This window comes from Microcaecilia unicolor, chromosome 2, assembly GCF_901765095.1.
Source record: "Microcaecilia unicolor chromosome 2, aMicUni1.1, whole genome shotgun sequence".
NCBI lineage: Eukaryota > Metazoa > Chordata > Amphibia > Gymnophiona > Siphonopidae > Microcaecilia > Microcaecilia unicolor.
Window position 1 is genome coordinate 628,224,826 of NC_044032.1, and position 18,409 is coordinate 628,243,234.

The 18,409-nt window shown below is 44.5% G+C and overlaps 1 protein-coding gene across 1 annotated transcript in view; it reads left to right on the top strand.

Annotated features, from left to right (window-relative positions):
- RNF150 (ring finger protein 150) overlaps positions 1-18,409 on the top strand; it is a 264,735-nt gene that overhangs the window by 204,819 nt on the left and 41,507 nt on the right. Inside the window, exon 5 of the mRNA XM_030191700.1 lies at positions 12,190-12,286. Within this exon, the coding sequence (XP_030047560.1) occupies positions 12,190-12,286 (97 nt within the window). The remainder of the gene's footprint in view (positions 1-12,189; positions 12,287-18,409) is intronic.

Below are 18,409 nucleotides of genomic sequence, written 5' to 3' on the forward strand. Positions count from 1 at the left end.
GATTCTCAGAAGTTACTGCCCCAAGGCAAGAGACTTCATAGTTCTGAAAGCTGTAACGGAGGGTGAAAATGGAAATTGGAAGAGAAGGAAGCTTTATGTCAGGGGTAGGAGAGCTGATCCGTAAATGAAGGTGGTTCAGAGAGAGTTGCTGAAAGAGTGGAAGTAAAGACAGTTTCACTGTAGGGGAGCAGCAGAACCTGTGCATTCGACAAGACAAAGAGAGGTCAAGAGATAGAGAGGTGAAGAAAGGGTACCCACAAGCCCAGGGAGGGTGAAGTAAAAGGACCAATAGGGACAGAACCTGAGGACCAGGTAGCAGCAGTGGCGTACCAAGGGGGGGGGGGGCGGTCCGCCCCGGGTGCACGCCGCTGGGGGGGGGGTGCCGCGGCGCGCGCCTGTTGCCCTGTCTCAGTCTGAGAAAGTTCGCAATTCGCATGTATTCACTGCTCCCTCTGAGTCTGCCCCGGAACAGGTTACTTCCTGTTCCGGGGCAGATTCAGAGGGAGCAGTGAACACATGCGAATTGTGAACTTTCTCGGAGACAGGGCAACAGGCGTGCGCCGCGGCACCCCCCCTCAGCGGCGTGCACCCGGGGGGGGGTGTCATTTTGCCGGGGGGGGGGGGTCGTGCTGCACCCGGGGGGGGGGGGCGCATCGGCGATCCGCCCCGGGTGTCAGGTAGGGTCGGAATGCCACTGGGTAGCAGAGGTGGTCCTAGAGAGTAGTCCTCGACTGGAGAGAAAGGTCAGACCCTAGCTTGACCCATCAGGACAAAGATAGTAGAAATAATCAGGAAATGGCAGTAGGCAAACAAAGAGAACAAAAGGAAGTGGGAATATAAACCAGGCTTATCCAAAGAACTGGAACCAGACAAAACCATATAAAATTCAAACAAACAATATCCTATATAATAAAACTCACCCTCAACGTTCTGAGGACAATGACGTCACTGTCAGTACCTGCGGGCACTTCCTTCCGGTTCGAAGGGTTCGTGGTGGTGAAGCCACCGAAATCGCTATGTCTGGGCCCCGCCCTCGCGTCAAACGTGATGACGTCGAGGGTGGAGCAATGGCGTCAAAGAGTGAGGGCGGAGCAATGGCGTCAGTGGATGAAGGTGGCGTGCGTTGACGAGGTGTGGAGCAATGGCGGTGAGCGGGTTCAAAACGCCAAAGGGGTGGGTAGGGAGGGGGGGTTCGGGAGGAAAACCTTACTAGTTTATTAATATTTTTTTTAAATGTTCTCATTGTCGAGTTATTTTAAAGAAATATTAATAAATATTGTTTGTTTGAATTTTATATGGTTTTGTCTGGTTCCAGTTCTTTGGATAAGCCTGGTTTATAATTCCCACTTCCTTTTGTTCTCATTGTCTGCTCCGTGGGATCTACTGAGTACTCCACGTACCTGGATTCTCTTTAGTAGGTAAACAAAGGAATCGAGCTCGGCTGAGAAAGGGAGGAGGCCTTTTTTTTTCAGGAGAATAGACCACTTGTAACAAACTTTATAAAAATAAGCAGGAGTGGCTGTAGTACATGTGAGACTACATTACAAACAATGCATTGTTCATATATCTTTGCAGGGAGTGATGGCAGCAGTAAAAATATCTGCCGCCTTTGACACCGTCAATCATAATTTACTTCTTAACACACTGTCCTCATATGGGTTCCAGGGCTCCGTCCTCTCCTGGTTCTCTTCGTATCTTTCCCATCGCACCTTCAGAGTATATTCTAATGGCTCTTCTTCCACCCCCATCCCGCTCTCTGTTGGGGTTCCTCAAGGTTCTATCCTTGGACCGCTTCTTTTCTCGATCTAAACCTCTTCCCTGGGCTCGCTGATCTCATCACATGGTTTCCAGTACTATCTCTATGCTGATGACACCCAACTTTATCTCTCCACTCCCGACATCATGGTCGAAACCCAAGCCAAAGTTTCGGCCTGCCTTTCAGACATCGCTGCCTGGATGTCCAACCGGCATCTGAAACTGAACATGGCAAAGACTGAGCTCCTTGTCTTTCCACCCAAACCCTCTTCTCCTCTTCCCCCACTTTCCGTCTCTGTTGACAACGCCCTCATCCTCCCCGTCGCTTCAGCCCGCAATCTCGAAGTCATCTTCAACTCCTCCCTCTCCTTCTCTGCCCATAACCAGCAGACAGCTAAGACCTGTCGCTTCTTCCTCTATAATATTAGCAAAATTCGCCCATTCCTCTCTGAACAGACCACCCGAACCCTCGTCCACTCGCTCGTCACCTCTCGTCTTGATTATTGCAACCTTCTTCTCACTGGCCTCCCGCTTAACCATCTATCCCCCCTTCAATCTGTCCAAAATTCTGCCGCACGTCTTATCTACCGCGTGAACATGATACTCTCATATCACCCCTCTCCTCAAGTCACTTCACTGGCTCCCGATCCGCTACCATATACAGTTCAAGCTTCTCCTTTTAACCTTCAAATGCACTCAATCTGCAGCCCCCCATTACCTCTCTACCCTCCTCTCCCCGTATGTTCCCACCCGTAACCTCCGCTCTCAGGACAAATCACTCCTATCTGTACCCTTCTCCACCACCGCTAACTCCAGACTCCGCCCATTGTGCCTCGCATCACCATATGCCTGGAACAGCCTTCCCGAGCCCATACGTCATGCGCCCTCCCTGCCCATCTTCAAGTCCTTACTCAAAACCCATCTCTTCTCCCTTGCTTTTGGCGCATAACCACCTTCCCCACTCTTGATACCTACACTGACTACATAGTTTGTAACCTTTAGATTGTAAGCTCTTTTGAGCAGGGACGCTCCTTCCCCGTGTTAAACTTGTACAGCGCTGCGTAACCCTGGCAGCGCTATAGAAATGCTAAGTAGTAGTAGTAGTAGTAAAAATCCTTAGAAGTGATAATAACATGACAAGAGTGATATGGAAGCGGGATTTCATATACAAAAATTTATTTAAAAAGTTGAAGTTCTGATCTGGTTATTCTGAATAATTCTCTAGGTATTTTACCACAGTAAGAAGTTTTCTCTTGGTATAGCATGAGACTCTTACTACTCTTTGTATTATTTACGTGCTATGCTTCTGAAGACTTATGTTCTGCACAATTGACATGTGATATTATACTCATGTTGTAATATGTTTCAGATTCTGTGTACTAATAATCAATAAAGACTTCATGGAAATTAAAAAAAAGAAGTGATAATAACAGTAAAGGCAATAAACACATTTTAGGACTATACTATAAAACTAGTATAAGGCTGTCAGGGGTAAAACAGGGCCTGTCTAAATGTAAACATGCCAGAGCCAACTTACCCTAGTATTCTATAAAGGAATCTTGATGGTCAGGTGCTATTCTAGAATTAGCACTCGGTGCCTAGATTGTGGCTCCCAGTTATAGAATTGGTTCCATAGTGAAAGTGGAAGAAGTACAAAGAAGTGTATCAAAGATAAAGGGGATAAAAACAACTCCCTTATGAAGAAAAGCTAAACAGGAAGGCTCCTCAGCTTGGAGGAAAGACAACCGAGAAGGGAGATATGGTGAAGATGAATAGAATCATGAGTAGTCTGGTAAAGGTTAAGGTTCAGTAGAAGTTGATTAACCACCATTCATTAAATAGTAAAGCAGTTTGTAAAGACTTAAGTGTAAAGGAAGAGGAGGCATAGAGGCAATCACTTATGGGAAAAAAAAGTCAGAATCTGGGTTTAAAAAAGGTTTGGACAAGTTCCTGGAGGAAAAGTCCATAGTCTGTTATTGAGATGGACACAGGGAAGCCACTGCTTGCCCTGGGATTGGTAGCATGGAATGTTGCTACTATTTGGGTTTCTGCCAGGTACTAATGTCCTGGCTTGGCCACTGTTGGAAGCGGGATACTGAGCTAGATGGACCATTGGTCTGACCCACAATGGCTATTCTTATGTTCTTAATGAGTTACAAGGTTATGTGCATAATAAAATGAAGGCATACAACATAAAAATTACAGGGATGGATGGAGGGGTAGGGAAGGGAAAAGTCGATGCCAGGCTGAAAGGCTGATGCTGGGCTACAGGACAAGTTCTAATTTTTGGTCCTATATTCTGTAATTGTAATTTTAGTGGAGGAGTGGCCTAGTGGTTAGGGTGGTGGACTTTGGTCCTGAGGAACTGAGTTCGATTCCCACTTCAGGCACAGGCAGCTCCTTGTGACTCTGGGCAAGTCACTTAACCCTCCATTGCCGCATTGAGCCTGCCATGAGTGGAAAAGTGGGGGGTACAAATGTAACAAAAATCAAATAGATTCTATTGGAGATTCTACATGGAATGTTGCTACTATTGGAGATTCTACATGGAATGTTGCTATTCCACTAGCAACATTCCATGTAGAAGGCTGCGCAGGCTTCTGTTTCTGTGAGTCTGACGTCCTGCACGTACGTGCAGGACATCAGACTCACAGAAGCAGAAACCTGCGCGGCCACATTGGTGATCTGCAAGGGCCGACTTCTACATGGAATGTTGCTAGTGGAATCTCAAATAGTAGCAACAGTGGAGGAGTGGCCTAGTGGTTAGGGTGGTGGACTCTGGTCCTGGGGAACTGAGGAACTGAGTTTGATTCCCACTTCAGGCACAGGCAGCTCCTTGTGACTCTGGGCAAGTCACTTAACCCTCCATTGCCCCATGTGAGCCGCATTGAGCCTGCCATGAGTGGGAAAGCGCGGGGTACAAATGTAACACAAAAAAAATAAGAGTTGGTATGTGTTCTGCATGTAACCAAGGTGAGAGATTCTGCTGGCATATGGTTTGTGTGGGGATATAGTTTGACTTGTCTGACTTTTCCAATGGAATGAATATTCCTTCTGCCTTTATAAAAGTTCTGTTATCGTGTTCAGAATTTGTGTTAAGGGTTGCAACATAGGCTCTTTGCAGGATTTAGTGTTACAAAGTACCTGGCAGTGAATGGATTTTCTATTGTTATTATTGAGACGCTACCAGAATTTGAATACATTTTTTCCTATGTAATTATATTGGAAGATCCTGTCGTGTGTGTTGAGAGGTTTGCCATTGTAGTAGACTTATGTCTGGTCAATTTTAAGATATGGGATAATGTAATTATATTTAAAAACTATCGTTTTTTTCCATTGAGTATGTATGTGGTTTATGCTGATGCAGGGCAGCTGTTGAGCAGACTACTTAGAAATCCATTATCAAGTGCATTCTAAGGTATTATTTTGTAGTATCTGAAAAATCACTACTCATACCTATATACCTTCACTATCCAAGCTACATTGGACTCAGATACAAATCAACCTATGCATCCAATTTTTCTTACTTAAGTACGCAAATGTGGAATGCGTTACCAAAGAGTGTGAAAACGATGCACGACCATCAAAACTTCAGGCGATCTTTAAAGACCTATGTGTTTTGCAAGGCCTACTCCATTGATCCCAACCACCAGCTCTGCCACCCATTCGAGCTTAGCCTAGAATGGGTGGCAGAGCTGGTGGTTGGGAGGTGGGGCTAGTGTGGGCAGACATATACGGTCTGTGCCGGGGCTGGTGGTTGGGAGGCTGGGATAGTGCTGGGCAGACTTATACGGTCTGTGCCAGAGCCGGTGGTGGGTGGCAGGGATAGTGCTGGGCAGACTTATACGGTCTGTGCACTGAAGAGGACAATACAAATAAAAAAAAAAAAGTAGCACATATGAATTTATCTTCTTGGGCAGACTGGATGGACCGTGCAGGTCTTTTTCTGCCGTCATCTACTATGTTACTATGTTACTATATGATTCTACTTAAATGCCTCAACTATACAATGCATCTATACATACATTGCAATGGACATTTTTATTTCTTATTTCCTTGTCCCTTATTGTACCCATTTACCCCTACCTTACCAGACCCTTTTTCTAATTGTATTTTTTTAACACCTACCGAACTTGGCATTCACCATTACAGTATTTTGTAAGCCACATTGAGCCTGCTAATATGTGGGAAAATGTGGGATACAAATGTTACAAATAAATAAATAAAATATGCACAGTGCCCACCCTTTTTAGCTCTGGGCCCACCGAAAATGGTGGCTATGCCACTGACAACAACTTTGAGAAAACTTTCTTTGTAATTGGACAGCGTGATGATGATAATGAAGACGCAAGTGATGAATTAGACAGCACTACTAATGCAGATGATAACAATGATGATGATAAAATATTCTTTGCTATATGGAAGTCAAGTGTTTCAGGCAGAGATTTCCTTGATTACTACTTGCAGACTCAGTCAGAAGACATCAGTAATATTGAAGTCTGACCTGATTTGAAGAAACTTCTTATCAGACTGAAAAATCCTCTTCCTTCCAGGGCAGTTGTTGAACACTTTCCTTTTAGTAAAACTAAATTTTGAAAATGACTGTCACTCATGTGAGTGCACTCGAGTCAATAATCCAGCACAGCTAAAAAAAAGTGCATTGAATTGTAGAGCAATAAAGTTGTGGGATATAAACATTAACAATAGTTACAGTCATTGTAATTGAGGTACTTTCACCTTTTACTAAAAAGTATTATAGTAGTCAATAACTTTACTTTCACTTAGGTACATTTTTAATGGTTCTTCGCTGTACTTTACTTTTGCTTAAGTATTAAAATATTCACTTATTTTTCATTTATTGAAATACTTTCACCTAGTACTTTGACCAACAACTGATTGTTGGCCAGGTAGATCTAGAGTTTTTCTGGGAATGACCATCATCTGAGTTGCTCTTATTTGTATGCATTTAATTCTTACTTTGGGTTTTACAATTTTAAGCGGATTATAAATACTTTAAGTAATTAAATGTGGAATTGAACCTGCCAGATTCAGGTCTTCCAGGTAATTCTAAGCAACCCAGATTGACCACTTGCACAGATATGATGTTGAGTTTGATAGGCCATTGATCTGATCCAGCACAGCACTTCTCATGCAAGGGGTCATGGGGGTATTGTTATAAAGCATTTTCTGTGCATAAGACAGGGCTCAACAAATCCCAGGCATCAGGTTGCCATGGTGACTAGAAATTTGTCCTTGGCACCTGGGGTATTTTTTTTTTTTGCCAGTTTTTGGCTCAAGCTTCCACAGCAGGAAATTCCTATTCTCTGTGTTGTGCGGCTCTGCATAAGTCCCACACAGTTCAGGAACTCTCATGCTGATCTCATATCTTGCAAGGCCAGCAGTTCCTGCAGTAGGTGGCTCAGACTCATGCACAGCCACGCAATGCACAGAAGAGGAAGCCATGGACAGCAGAGTAGCAAGTAGATTTGAAGGCTAGTGGGAGAGGAAGAGAGAGGCTGGCCGCCTTACTGGGGATAGAAATGGGGGGGGGGGGGGGGGAAGCTGCCTGACTTGGTGGGATACAAGCTGGGGAAGGAGGTGGGTGGCTGGATAGCTGGCTGGGGTATAAGGGTGGGGAGATGGGGGTGACTGGGGTACAAGGTTGATTCTCCTCCTGGGTAGTGAGGGCTACATGAGGTGAGACATAGGTGTTGGAACAAAGGGAGCCATAGATGCCATGGCACCCCCAAAATTGTCCTTTGCCGCTCACTGCGAGGTGTTTATTCCCTTACCTCACTCCTCCAGGGTGGTAACTCTATCAGCTGCATAAGAGGTATCAGGAGCTAGCAGGCCGTGAGCATGCGCAGATGCTCAAGACCCCACACCAGCTGGCCAGGCAATGCCACTTATGCAGCTGATAGATTCATCACCCTGGGGGAGTGAGGTAAGTGAATAAATGCCTGGCTGCGGTGGGGTGGTAGAGAAGCAGAGAGATGCTGAAGTGGGGGAGTGCTGGACACTATGAGCAGGAGGGGTAAGGAAGAAGGGAAGGATAGAGATATTGGAGTGGAAAGGGGAGATGGAAGGAGAGAGATGCTAAATGCCATGGGGGTGGGGAAGGAAAGAGGGAAATGCTGAGGACCATGGGGGGGGGGGAAGTGTTTGAGAGGTATGGAAGGACAGAGATGCTGGAGACAATGGGTGGGGGGGATGAGAAGGAATGACAGAAAGCTGGAGACTATAGTATGGTTGAGATGAAGGGAAGGACAGAGATGCTGGAGATCAGGGGAAGGGATGTTGGGAGGGAAGGAAGGAGAGAGATGCTAGACACCACGGAGGGGACTATGGGATCTTAAGGAAGGGTTGATGGCAGAGTTGGACACCCCAGAACAAAAAGGCACTCTGCTGCCCCTGAGATGAGGGGTGAGGTGGCTGATAAAAGGGAGGACAGAGACAGGTGTGGTGGGATGAGCTAAAAAGGCACTAGGTGACCACAGGGCATGGTGAGTGATGATAGGATCAGGAGAGAGAGAGAGAGAGAGACTGGGTGATGACCGGAGGGCTAAAACACTGCATAAGGCACTACAATTAAGCACTGACCTGCAATATGAGCCTGACTTTTACAGACTTGACCATTTTCAGATATAATGTGGAGGCTTGGTACTGCGTGAAGGCCTCGAGGTACATGAGTCATTCAGTCTGCTAAAAGCATAACAACTTGGGACAATAACAACTTTTTGTTGTTATAGTTCTATTGTTATCAGCATGGACATCATTGCAGGGACTTCAGGTCTTCATGGTCTAGGACACCTGTTCCCAAGATTTGGGGAGAAAGGTATAAAGACACCATCCTTGAAAGTGTTATCTCAAGCGTTAATTCACCTAAATAGTCACCCTAAGCAGGATTCCACTCACCCTCTTTGCTCACAAAAATCACAGAGTCTGTGTTGTGATAAAGACAACGTTCTTGTAAAGTGTCAAGAACCCAGTATATCTCTAGCCGGGCATGCACGGTTGTGAAAGAGGCTGTGAAGATGTTTAGTGTAACCCAGCAGTGCACAACGTTCCTTCATGCGCTTCTAGGTGACACAAGCTGCATCATTGTCTATGAGATTGCAAGACGATACGTTGTATTTGGCGGAAAACAGGTACATATATAGCTCATCGGGGTCTCTGTCAGTGCTTGTGGTAGGTAGATTTCTTCTTTGACCAAACGTCTGCCATAAAGAGTTTAAGAACAGTTTTGCAATTTGTTGTTTTGCAGGGGTCATGTTTATCTGATGAGCATGTAAAAGTACACCTTCTTTCTGATAGAAATCCTCTACGGTACCTGTTTTTTATTCAGTATCAGTACACCACTGAGGAAACCCCGATGCTTCCTGCGTTTGACGTAGATGCATGTTTATGTATTCTGCAAAGAGTTGTGTAGATGTCTGTTCAAAATGGCAGACCTCATAGATTTCACCTACCCTGTACTCTTCGGAGATAGCCATTTCCAATTCTACGGTACACCACGACCCCACCAGGGCTCTCTCACCTTCATCGTGGGTTCATTTCTCCCGCTGACCCGTCGTGCCGCATGTGCGACACAACGGAATCATGAGTTTAACGTGTAGCCTAACTGACAGTATGGAAAGAGTCCACACTGGGGGGGAACACCTTGACTCACAAGCCCGAAATAATCAGAGAGGGGGGCCGAAATTTTCATAGATGATTTGGAGGTGACCGATTGGATATTCTTTACTTTTATTGACAAATGGTACAGGCTAGTAAAATCGTAATAGTGTATTTTCTCACCCTGTTTAACCTGATGGTACAGATACACAGCATTCGTTCTGCCTTCTAAAAGGGTGTCTCGTGGAACTAAAGGTTCTGGTTACACGGCTCTGCTCAGTAAGGCCGCACAGTCCCTTTACGTTTTAACCAAACTGTCCCACTCAACTTCTCAAATAATGACGAACTTAAACCCTTTCTCTTTTAGGTAATCTGCCTTACATTGTGTTTTGTAGTTGAGAAACCCGAAGGTGATGCCCCTCAACTGATTTTGTTTTTTAGAATAATAGAAGGTCGTACAGCCGTGGGAGCGTGCCTGATTTGTATGTGTTCTTTGTCCTCTATGTACGTCAGCCAACGGATACCAGCGGTTGAATATCTCTTGGTCTTCCGATGATAATCATAGGCAGACAGCAGAGCTGTGGTTCTCGGTTTTAAACACATAAACCTAAACATGGCCGCACACACACACACGCCCTCCCCCTCCCCTCCGGTATTACTTCTACCTCCGCAGCCTTCTCTGTCATGTTCGTTATTTCCTTTCTGTACAGGACAGCCTTTTTGTAAAATTTAGACATCCTGCTTACAGTAGAAGGCCAGTTCTTTTTGTAAATCAAACGGCTTATGCTTGTTCTCGCTGTACCATCATGTGAAAGCCTATTTCTCATCAGGCATCTTGCCCTCAATGCCGTTGTATTTTTCCTCAGGCATTTCCTCCAAATATCTACAGTGTTAAAAAAAAGTGAGAAAAGTACCCATTGCCGCCTTCAAAGCCCATGGCTTGCAAGAGCTTGCTAATCTTCATGGGCAGAATGCCTAGCACATCAACCCCGATTTGTGAAAACTTATAAGTACATATATATAAGTACATAAGTAATGCCACACTGGGAAAGATCAAGGGTCCATTGAGCCCAGCAATCCTGTCCACGACAGCAGCCAATCCAGGCCAAGGGCACCTGGCGAGCTTCCCAAACGTACAAACATTCTATACTTGTTATTCCTGGAATTGTGGATTTTTCCCAAGTCCATTTAGTATTGGTTTATGGACTTGTCCTTTAGGAAACCGTCTAACCCCTTTTTAAACTCTGCCAAGCTAACCGCCTCCACCACAGTCTCCAAATTCCAGAGTTTAATTACGTGTTGGGTGAAGAAATATTTTCTCTGATTTGTTTTAAATTTACTACACTGTAGTTTCATCGCATGCCCCCTAGTCCTAGTATTTTTGGAAAGCGTGAACAGACGTTTCACATCCACCTGTTCCACTCCACTCATTATTTTATATACCTCTATCATGTCTCCCCTCAGCCGTCTCTTCTCCAAGCTGAAAAGCCCTAGCCCTAGCTTACTACCCTGCGCTAACAAAATCATATCCATCATTTCCTTGAACGGCTGACTAATGATAAAATAATCGTCGTAACTTTTCAAATTGTGAGCTATGAAGGTGTAGTCCTTGAACCGCTTGTGAATAAAAGAACCTGTGAAATTCGGTCGGCCTCTACTTGTAAAATTTGGAAATACAGAATAAAATAAATACTGTGTCAATATAGCATCAGGCTTCCATAGAAAGCATTTCCCCCCGGAATCTATATAGAGCGTCCAAATTTGGGCGCAGATCCAATATCCGTGCACAATCTAATTAAGCCATTGATGTTAATTGGCGCTAATTTGAATCTGCAGATCTGCCTAGATGCACTGTTCTAAAATGCCGCACACCCAAAGTATCTCAAGCACAACCCAAAAGGGAGTGTGGCCATGGGAGGGGCATGGGCGGGTTAGGGGTATTCCAAAAATGTCAGCGCAGTGTTATAGAATACCAGCATCGTGTCCAATTATTGCGCCGGGATTTACACCAGTTTTCAGCCGGCGTAAGTCCTCGCTCCCAAAGTCGTGCTAAGTGTTATTCTGTAAAAGCCCAGATTTTTCCTAGCACTTAATTTTGAGCACCATGTACTGAATCTGGCCCTTTCTGCTGAAGCGTTGTTTGGATCTTAATAATTTGTTCGTTCGTTTTGAAACAGCAGCAGCCGCTGTACTAGAATTTTAAATTATATTTTTATTAAAGATTTAGCCTTACATAGAATGCAAAAGTAAACACATAATCAAACAAAACCCCCTTTAAAAAAAAAAAAAAAAAAAAAATTCGTTATTAAAAGGCAATACCTGGAGACAAATTACAGAGTTACACAAGTTCAAGTTCAAGGCGTGCTATGTGGCTCCTGACAAAAAAGGTCTAAACGAGCCCAGGTCTTCAAAACAGACCTAATATTTCGGCGTGTATGAGCCAAAATTATTTCATATTTTCTGATCACGCATACATAACTCCACCATTCATTATAATTCAGGTACACATTATTTTTCCAATTGTACTAGAATTTTAAATGTGCTCGTTTGAATATGTTGTCTGAAAGGAGCCATTTGCTTTTGATGTCATTGTTAGGATTGGATATGGCAGTTCTGTAGATGTGTGAACAGTGGAACTTGTGTTTTTAAACATCAAAGCCAGATTAAAATAGGTACTTATCAAACTGACATTTCAAGGCTGATCAGCTTAGCCAAGATTAAAGTAGTTGTGTCTGGATAACACCTGACTTGTTACCTGCTCTGTAGCTCTCTGATGTGTGTTGAGGTCTGGAAGCTGAAACCCGTCTTTTCTCTTTGCAGGCACCTATTTCACAAGTCTTGCGTAGACCCCTGGTTATTGGATCATCGCACCTGCCCAATGTGTAAAATGAACATCCTGAAAGCTCTGGGGATTCCGGTAAGCACCGCTGCTGCATACGCTAAGTACACCAGCCAGGAAATCAGTTAACTGTGCTGCCCCCCTCTCCTCCTTCCCTTCCTCCCCTGCTCTCTGGCTCAAAATATCACACAGGTTATGTTATTATTATTATTTATGACATTTATATCTCACATTATCCCAAACAAGTCTGAGTTCAATGTGGCTTACGATAAACAGTGTTGGATACATAACAAAGAATAATGCATAAGAAAGTAATTTGTTGTAAGAATCCAACTTTACAATACAGTATCATAAACATACTGGGATGTTTAACATTTAGAAAAGCTATTATGAATAAGAAATTGTACATGAAGCAAAGATAAAGTTAGTGGTAAATAAAGTAATAATCAATTCAGGTAACTAATTGAGATATGGTTGTTTTTTGTGAGGGTTTGTTTGAATAGGAACAATTTGAGGATTTTATGGAATCTAGTATATTCCTGTATATTTCTTATTTTGGGTGGTAAGTGAAGTCTGCAGAGTGGACAGTTTTGTAGATCTCTTTATTGCAATTTGGGAGGTGTACTCTGAGGTTTGTTTAAATAATAATAATATTGGAGTAAATATTCAGCTAGCAGCAGTGAGTGATCTTTATACCTGGATATTCAGTGCCAGGCCTCGTCCAGACACCGGCATTTATTTATTTAGATTTTGCTCACACCTTTTTCAGTAGTAGCTCAAGGTGAGTTACATTCAAGTACACTGGATATTTCTCTGTCCCAGGAGGGCTCACAGTCTAAGTTTGTACCTGAGGCAATGGAGGGTTAAGTGACTTGCTCAAGATCACAAGGAGCAGCAGTGGGATTTGAACCGGCCACCTCTGGATTGCAAGACCGGTGCTGTAACCACTAGGCCACTCCTCCACTCCGGGTATGTGCGGACCCTTGGAGCTTACCCAGTTCAGGACCAATATTCATCTCTTAACTGGATAAGTGAAACCAAACAAAGACAGGACTCTTGTTTCATGCGGTCTGGTTTCTCCGGTTACCTTAGCCACTTAAGTGCTGACTTCTCTCCCAGACTACTTACAACATAGCCAGTTTTGGCTTAGGTGGTTAGAGAGGATATTGAACGGGACTATCTGTTTAAATGTCACTGAATATCAGCGGATAGCCCCACACAGGTCATTTAACCAGGCAGGAGCCCCACTTGCACGGTGGTGATTTGGGGGCTGATATTCAGACCACGGGAGGGAGTCCTGCTAATGTTGACGGATATCAATGCCATGCTGTTTCCAGTTACCCACATTGGATATCTAGTTTATTTTTGGTCGGTTGAAACTTCATTGGTTAAGTTGATGTTCAGAGATAGCCAGTGAAGTTTAAACCGGCCAAAGATATTCTAGCTGTTTAAGCAGGCCCCATGTGGCCGCTTACAATAGCCAGCTATATCGCACGATATAACCAGCTATCCCCCGATGAATATCACTGGATAGCCGGTTTAAGGGCCATTTAACCGGCCAGGTGCCGTTCCTGCCAGTTAAATGGTTTTGAATATTGGGGGGGGGGGGGGGGGGGGGGGAGGGCACAGTATTTATTTTATTTGTTACATTTGTATCCCACATTTTCCGACATATTGTAGGCTCAATGTGGCACCGGAGAGGCGTTTGCCGGCTCCGGTGAGAACAAATACAAAGTGATTTCCGGAAGTTTAGGTGGTCGTGCGTCATTTTCAAGGCTTTTGGTAGTGTGTTGCACAGTTGTGTGCTTATGTAGGAAAAACTGGATGCGTAAGTCGATTTGTATTTGAGGCCTCTGCAGCTTGGGTAGTGCAGATTTAGATATGTTCGTGTTGATTCGGATGTGTTCCTAGTTGGCAAGTCGATCAAGTCTGTCATGTATCCAGGGGCTTCACCGTAGATAATTTTGTGAACCAGGGTGCAGATTTTGAAGGCGAGGCGTTCTTTGATTGGGAGCCGTTGTAGTTTTTCGCGGAGGGGCTTTGAGCTTTCATATCGTGTTTTTCCATATATAAGCCTAGAGGCCGTGTTCTGAGTGGTCTGAACCTTCTTTAAGGTCTGTTCCTTGCATCCCTCATAAATTCCATTGCAGTAGTCTAAGTGGCTTAGTATAATTGATTGTACCAGGTCGCGAAATGTTTCCCACGGGAAGAATTGTTTCAAGCGTTTGAGTTTCCACATTTAAATACAAGGGGCCCGACATTCAGCTCGCATAAATGCCACGATCAGTGCTGATACAGGATATTCAATGCCAGGACATTTCCGGTGACTGTCCTTGAATATCCAGGATTTTTTTTTTTTTTTTGAATGGCTCAAACTTAACCAGCTAAGTGAATATTCAGCATTGGCCGGATAAGTTTATAGTCGCCAAAGATAGGACTGCTATTTAGGCGGTCCAATTTAGCCACTAAACTTAGCTGGCCATCTCTTGAATATTTGCAGATAGCCAGCTATATCCCGAAGCTGTAAAAATAATCCATGACCATCTAAACTTCAGAAAATCACTAAAACCCAACCTCTTCAAAAAGGCTTACCCACTGATCCAACGTAAATCCCAACGTCCAGCAACACAGCACAACCAATGATCGTACTGGACAATATACAATCTTCATTCCCTTCGACCTTCACGGTGCCTGGCACACACCTACCTCATTCGACCAAAATACAACCTTGTATTTGTTATCAACCGACTGGCGAACACCTTTACGGTATTACGTAAGTCACATTGAGCCTGCAAATAGGTGGGAAAATGTGGGGTACAAATGTAACAAATAAATATAATCGGTTTGCCGCTATGAACTAAAAGCAAATATTCATCAGAGTTAACCGGCTATCTCCCATTGTATATTAGCGGTTAGCCGGCTAAATGCTATTTAACCGGCCAGAGGCCATTCCTGGCCAGTTAAATAGTGCTGAATGTCTTCTGGAAGATGTCTCTACACCAAAAGAGCAATTTCTATAAGTTAGGCACCTCAGTGCCGCGTGCAGAGAACTAGTTCTGTAATGGAATCTTGGTGCCAAGATTCTATGATAGGATACTAGCGTAGATCAGCATTGGCGCACCTACATCTAGGTGCAAGCAGTTGTGCAGTTCAATGGCTGGTATAAGTTGAGGTGCCTAACTACGCCAGGCAGTGCGTATAACAGTGTTCTATGAGTTATACACGTAAGTTGTTGCCACGCCTATGTTTCTCCCATGTATATGTTCCTCACACCGATGCACCATACCACTGACACGCTACCATACAGAATACGTGTAGTGCATTCGGGCACAGAAATGGCGCCAGGTGACGCCGTTAACGCTATATGGGGCATGTAGCTGCGTGCGCTCAGTTAGAGAATTGCCTTTTATATGGGCACCTGAGGCTGTGAGAGATCAAATAGCTTGCCCAAAATTAGGAGGGGCGGCATTGACAGCGTGACCATCAGACCACTTCCTTATTGTGAAACAAGGACTGTTTTCTTTCTTTGACTCTGTCTGCAAACAAAACAAAAGATCAATATTTTATGATGTTATACAAGAAAGTGTGAAAAATACAATTAGCCTCATGTTTCAGTGCCTCGGGCTGAGTTAGCCTGAGTGGAACCAAACCATCATGTTTGACGTTAAGAGTAGAGCAAGCTTCCTCTTAAAAAAAAAAAAAACCCTCTCTTTCATCCTCCATCACTATGATAGCGCACCTTCTGATCAGAGCACCGGTTTTGAAACTGGCATGTCGTTGTACAATAGTGTGTGATGTGTCACATGTGCTAGTATTAGTAACACACAAAACAGACCAGGGGTGGACTGACCAGCCGGGCAGTGCCGGAGGGCCCAGAGGCTCTTCCAAGATGCCCGCTGCACACTACAGCCCTCCCCACTCCTACCTTTAAAGGCGCACCGCTGGTGATCTAGTGGCTTCTGCCAGGGGGGGGGGGGGACATGTCCTTTTCAGCCCATTGTGCTGCCACTATTCCCCCTGTCCGGCAGCAACATATTTTAAAAATGGCAGTCGAGACCCACAGGAAGTCTCGGCCGCCATTTTGAAAACATGGCGGCTTTGGCAGGCAGAGGAATAGCGGCAACACAGCGGGCAGGGAAGAACATGTTCTCTCCCCTCCACCCACCCCCCTGCAGAGACCACCAGACCACTAGGGCTCTTCAGGTAGGACCGGGGCAGTGGGGGCTGCGGCTGTAGGGGGTGGCAGCCGGGCAGGGGCCCCAGACCACTCTCAGTCCACCCCTGAAACAGACAAACAGTGCATCTGAGAAAATGCACTGAGCTTTGCAACAGCGAAGGAATTGATGTGCTATACAGATATAGTTTCATAAATCTTAACCAGGGATACTGTAAGAACCAGAGTTTCCCATAAAAGTGAAATGGTTTCTGTTGGCGCCTGATTGACCGAGTCTAAAATCATGATAGCATTAAGTCAAACAACCACCCCAGCCAGCTCCTATTAAAACCCTTACTCCAAATTTCCATCCATTTAATCCTCCAGAATTTAAATTTTCAGCTTAATCTGAAATTGTTCTGTTGTTATGGGGTCAATATTCAAAGTAGTTTGACCATCCTGGAAAGGTTTCTGACCAGTTAAATCACTTGTGTAGAGCTATCCACCGATATTCAACAGTAACCACCAAACTCATAGCCGGCGATGTTGTAGAGGTCTAGGGATGGCATCGGCATTAATGCAGTTAAAGGCCGATATTTAGCATTTAATTGCCTACGTTAACTGGCGAACCAGAACCACATAACACTCAGCCCTGTCTATGTCCATCCTTTCCAAACGGTGCTCTTAGGACTAACATCATTTTTTTACTTACCTACTGAGGTGGGGGGGGGGGGGGGGGGGGGGGGGCCCAAGGGGCTCTCGCTTCTGGCTCCAAGCGTCTGGTGTCCACTGGGCGCAACCCGCTCCAGAGACACTGGCAGGTGGGGAGTTTGACTGGAGCAGTACACCTGTTAAACCGTAATGCAGGTGTCCTAAGGCGAGGTCAGGGAGGACAGAAACCTCCCATGGAGCAGAAAGGCAAAAGCTCGCTTGATCTTGATTTTCAGTACAAATAGAGACCGTGAAAGTGGGACCTCACGATCCTTCTGACTTTTTGGATTTTAAGCAGGAGGTGTCAGAAAGTTAACTTAATGCAGTTAAGTGCGGAATATTGCACTTAAGCCAGATAAGCGATAGCTGCCCTCACATTCCCGGATATACAGTACTGGTACCCAGACATGGGCCCAGCATTGACTATCCAGGCACAATGCTAGCAGCAGCCAAAAAAAATGCTGACTGCCGCCAGCTGAATATTTACCCCTGTTTGTTTTTAAAGAGGAAAAAGGCCAGTGCCCCCCATATTGGTTGAATGCTTTAAGAGAGCTTTCTTCAGGGTGAGGATACACAGAAAAAAGCATTTTTTTAGCAGGCAGTTTTCAAATAGTCAACGTACTAATATTCTCAAGCTCAACACGGGGACCAGGAAAATTAATTAAAATAAGTAGCACAAGTTTTCTACACTCCTCCAAGGTTAAATTTATAAAAAAGTAATTGCCCCCTGAATATTGGCATTGGTGCAAAAAATGTCATGACCTCATGTTATTAGAATGTAGGGGAGCACATTTGTCCCCCAGACGCAGAAGGCGTTTTCTCTCTTATCTGGAGGCCTATATATACTCTCTGAATCCTCGAGGGCGTGGTTTAGTGGTCAATTCCCTTTTAGGGTTGTGGGGCCTACGCAGGCTTTTGTTTTCTCTGCAGTTTCGATCGTTTTGTTCTCATTAACACCATTCTAAGTACATAAGTATTGCCATACTGGGAAAGAAAATTGCACAGACTGATTAACAGCCAATCACAATCCTAAAGGGTTGTGTAAGGTGAGTAACTAACAATAGAAAAGCGGGAAAAACCCTCAGAAACCAAGGTATTTACCAAGGTCTGACCAACAGAACATTGATATCCATATAAGATTTTTTGTCCGTGGTCTAGTCTCTTTCATAGAGTTTTCATTCCCACTTTCTTGCAATCAGAAAAATGCCCATAGTAGAGCCTTATATTTCAAAAAAGCATTTCTGAGTATACGAACTTTAAACCAGCCAAAACTAAAGCATAAATTAACTTAGCTTATAGCATAGATGGCTAAATAACCCCAATTCAACTGGTGGTTC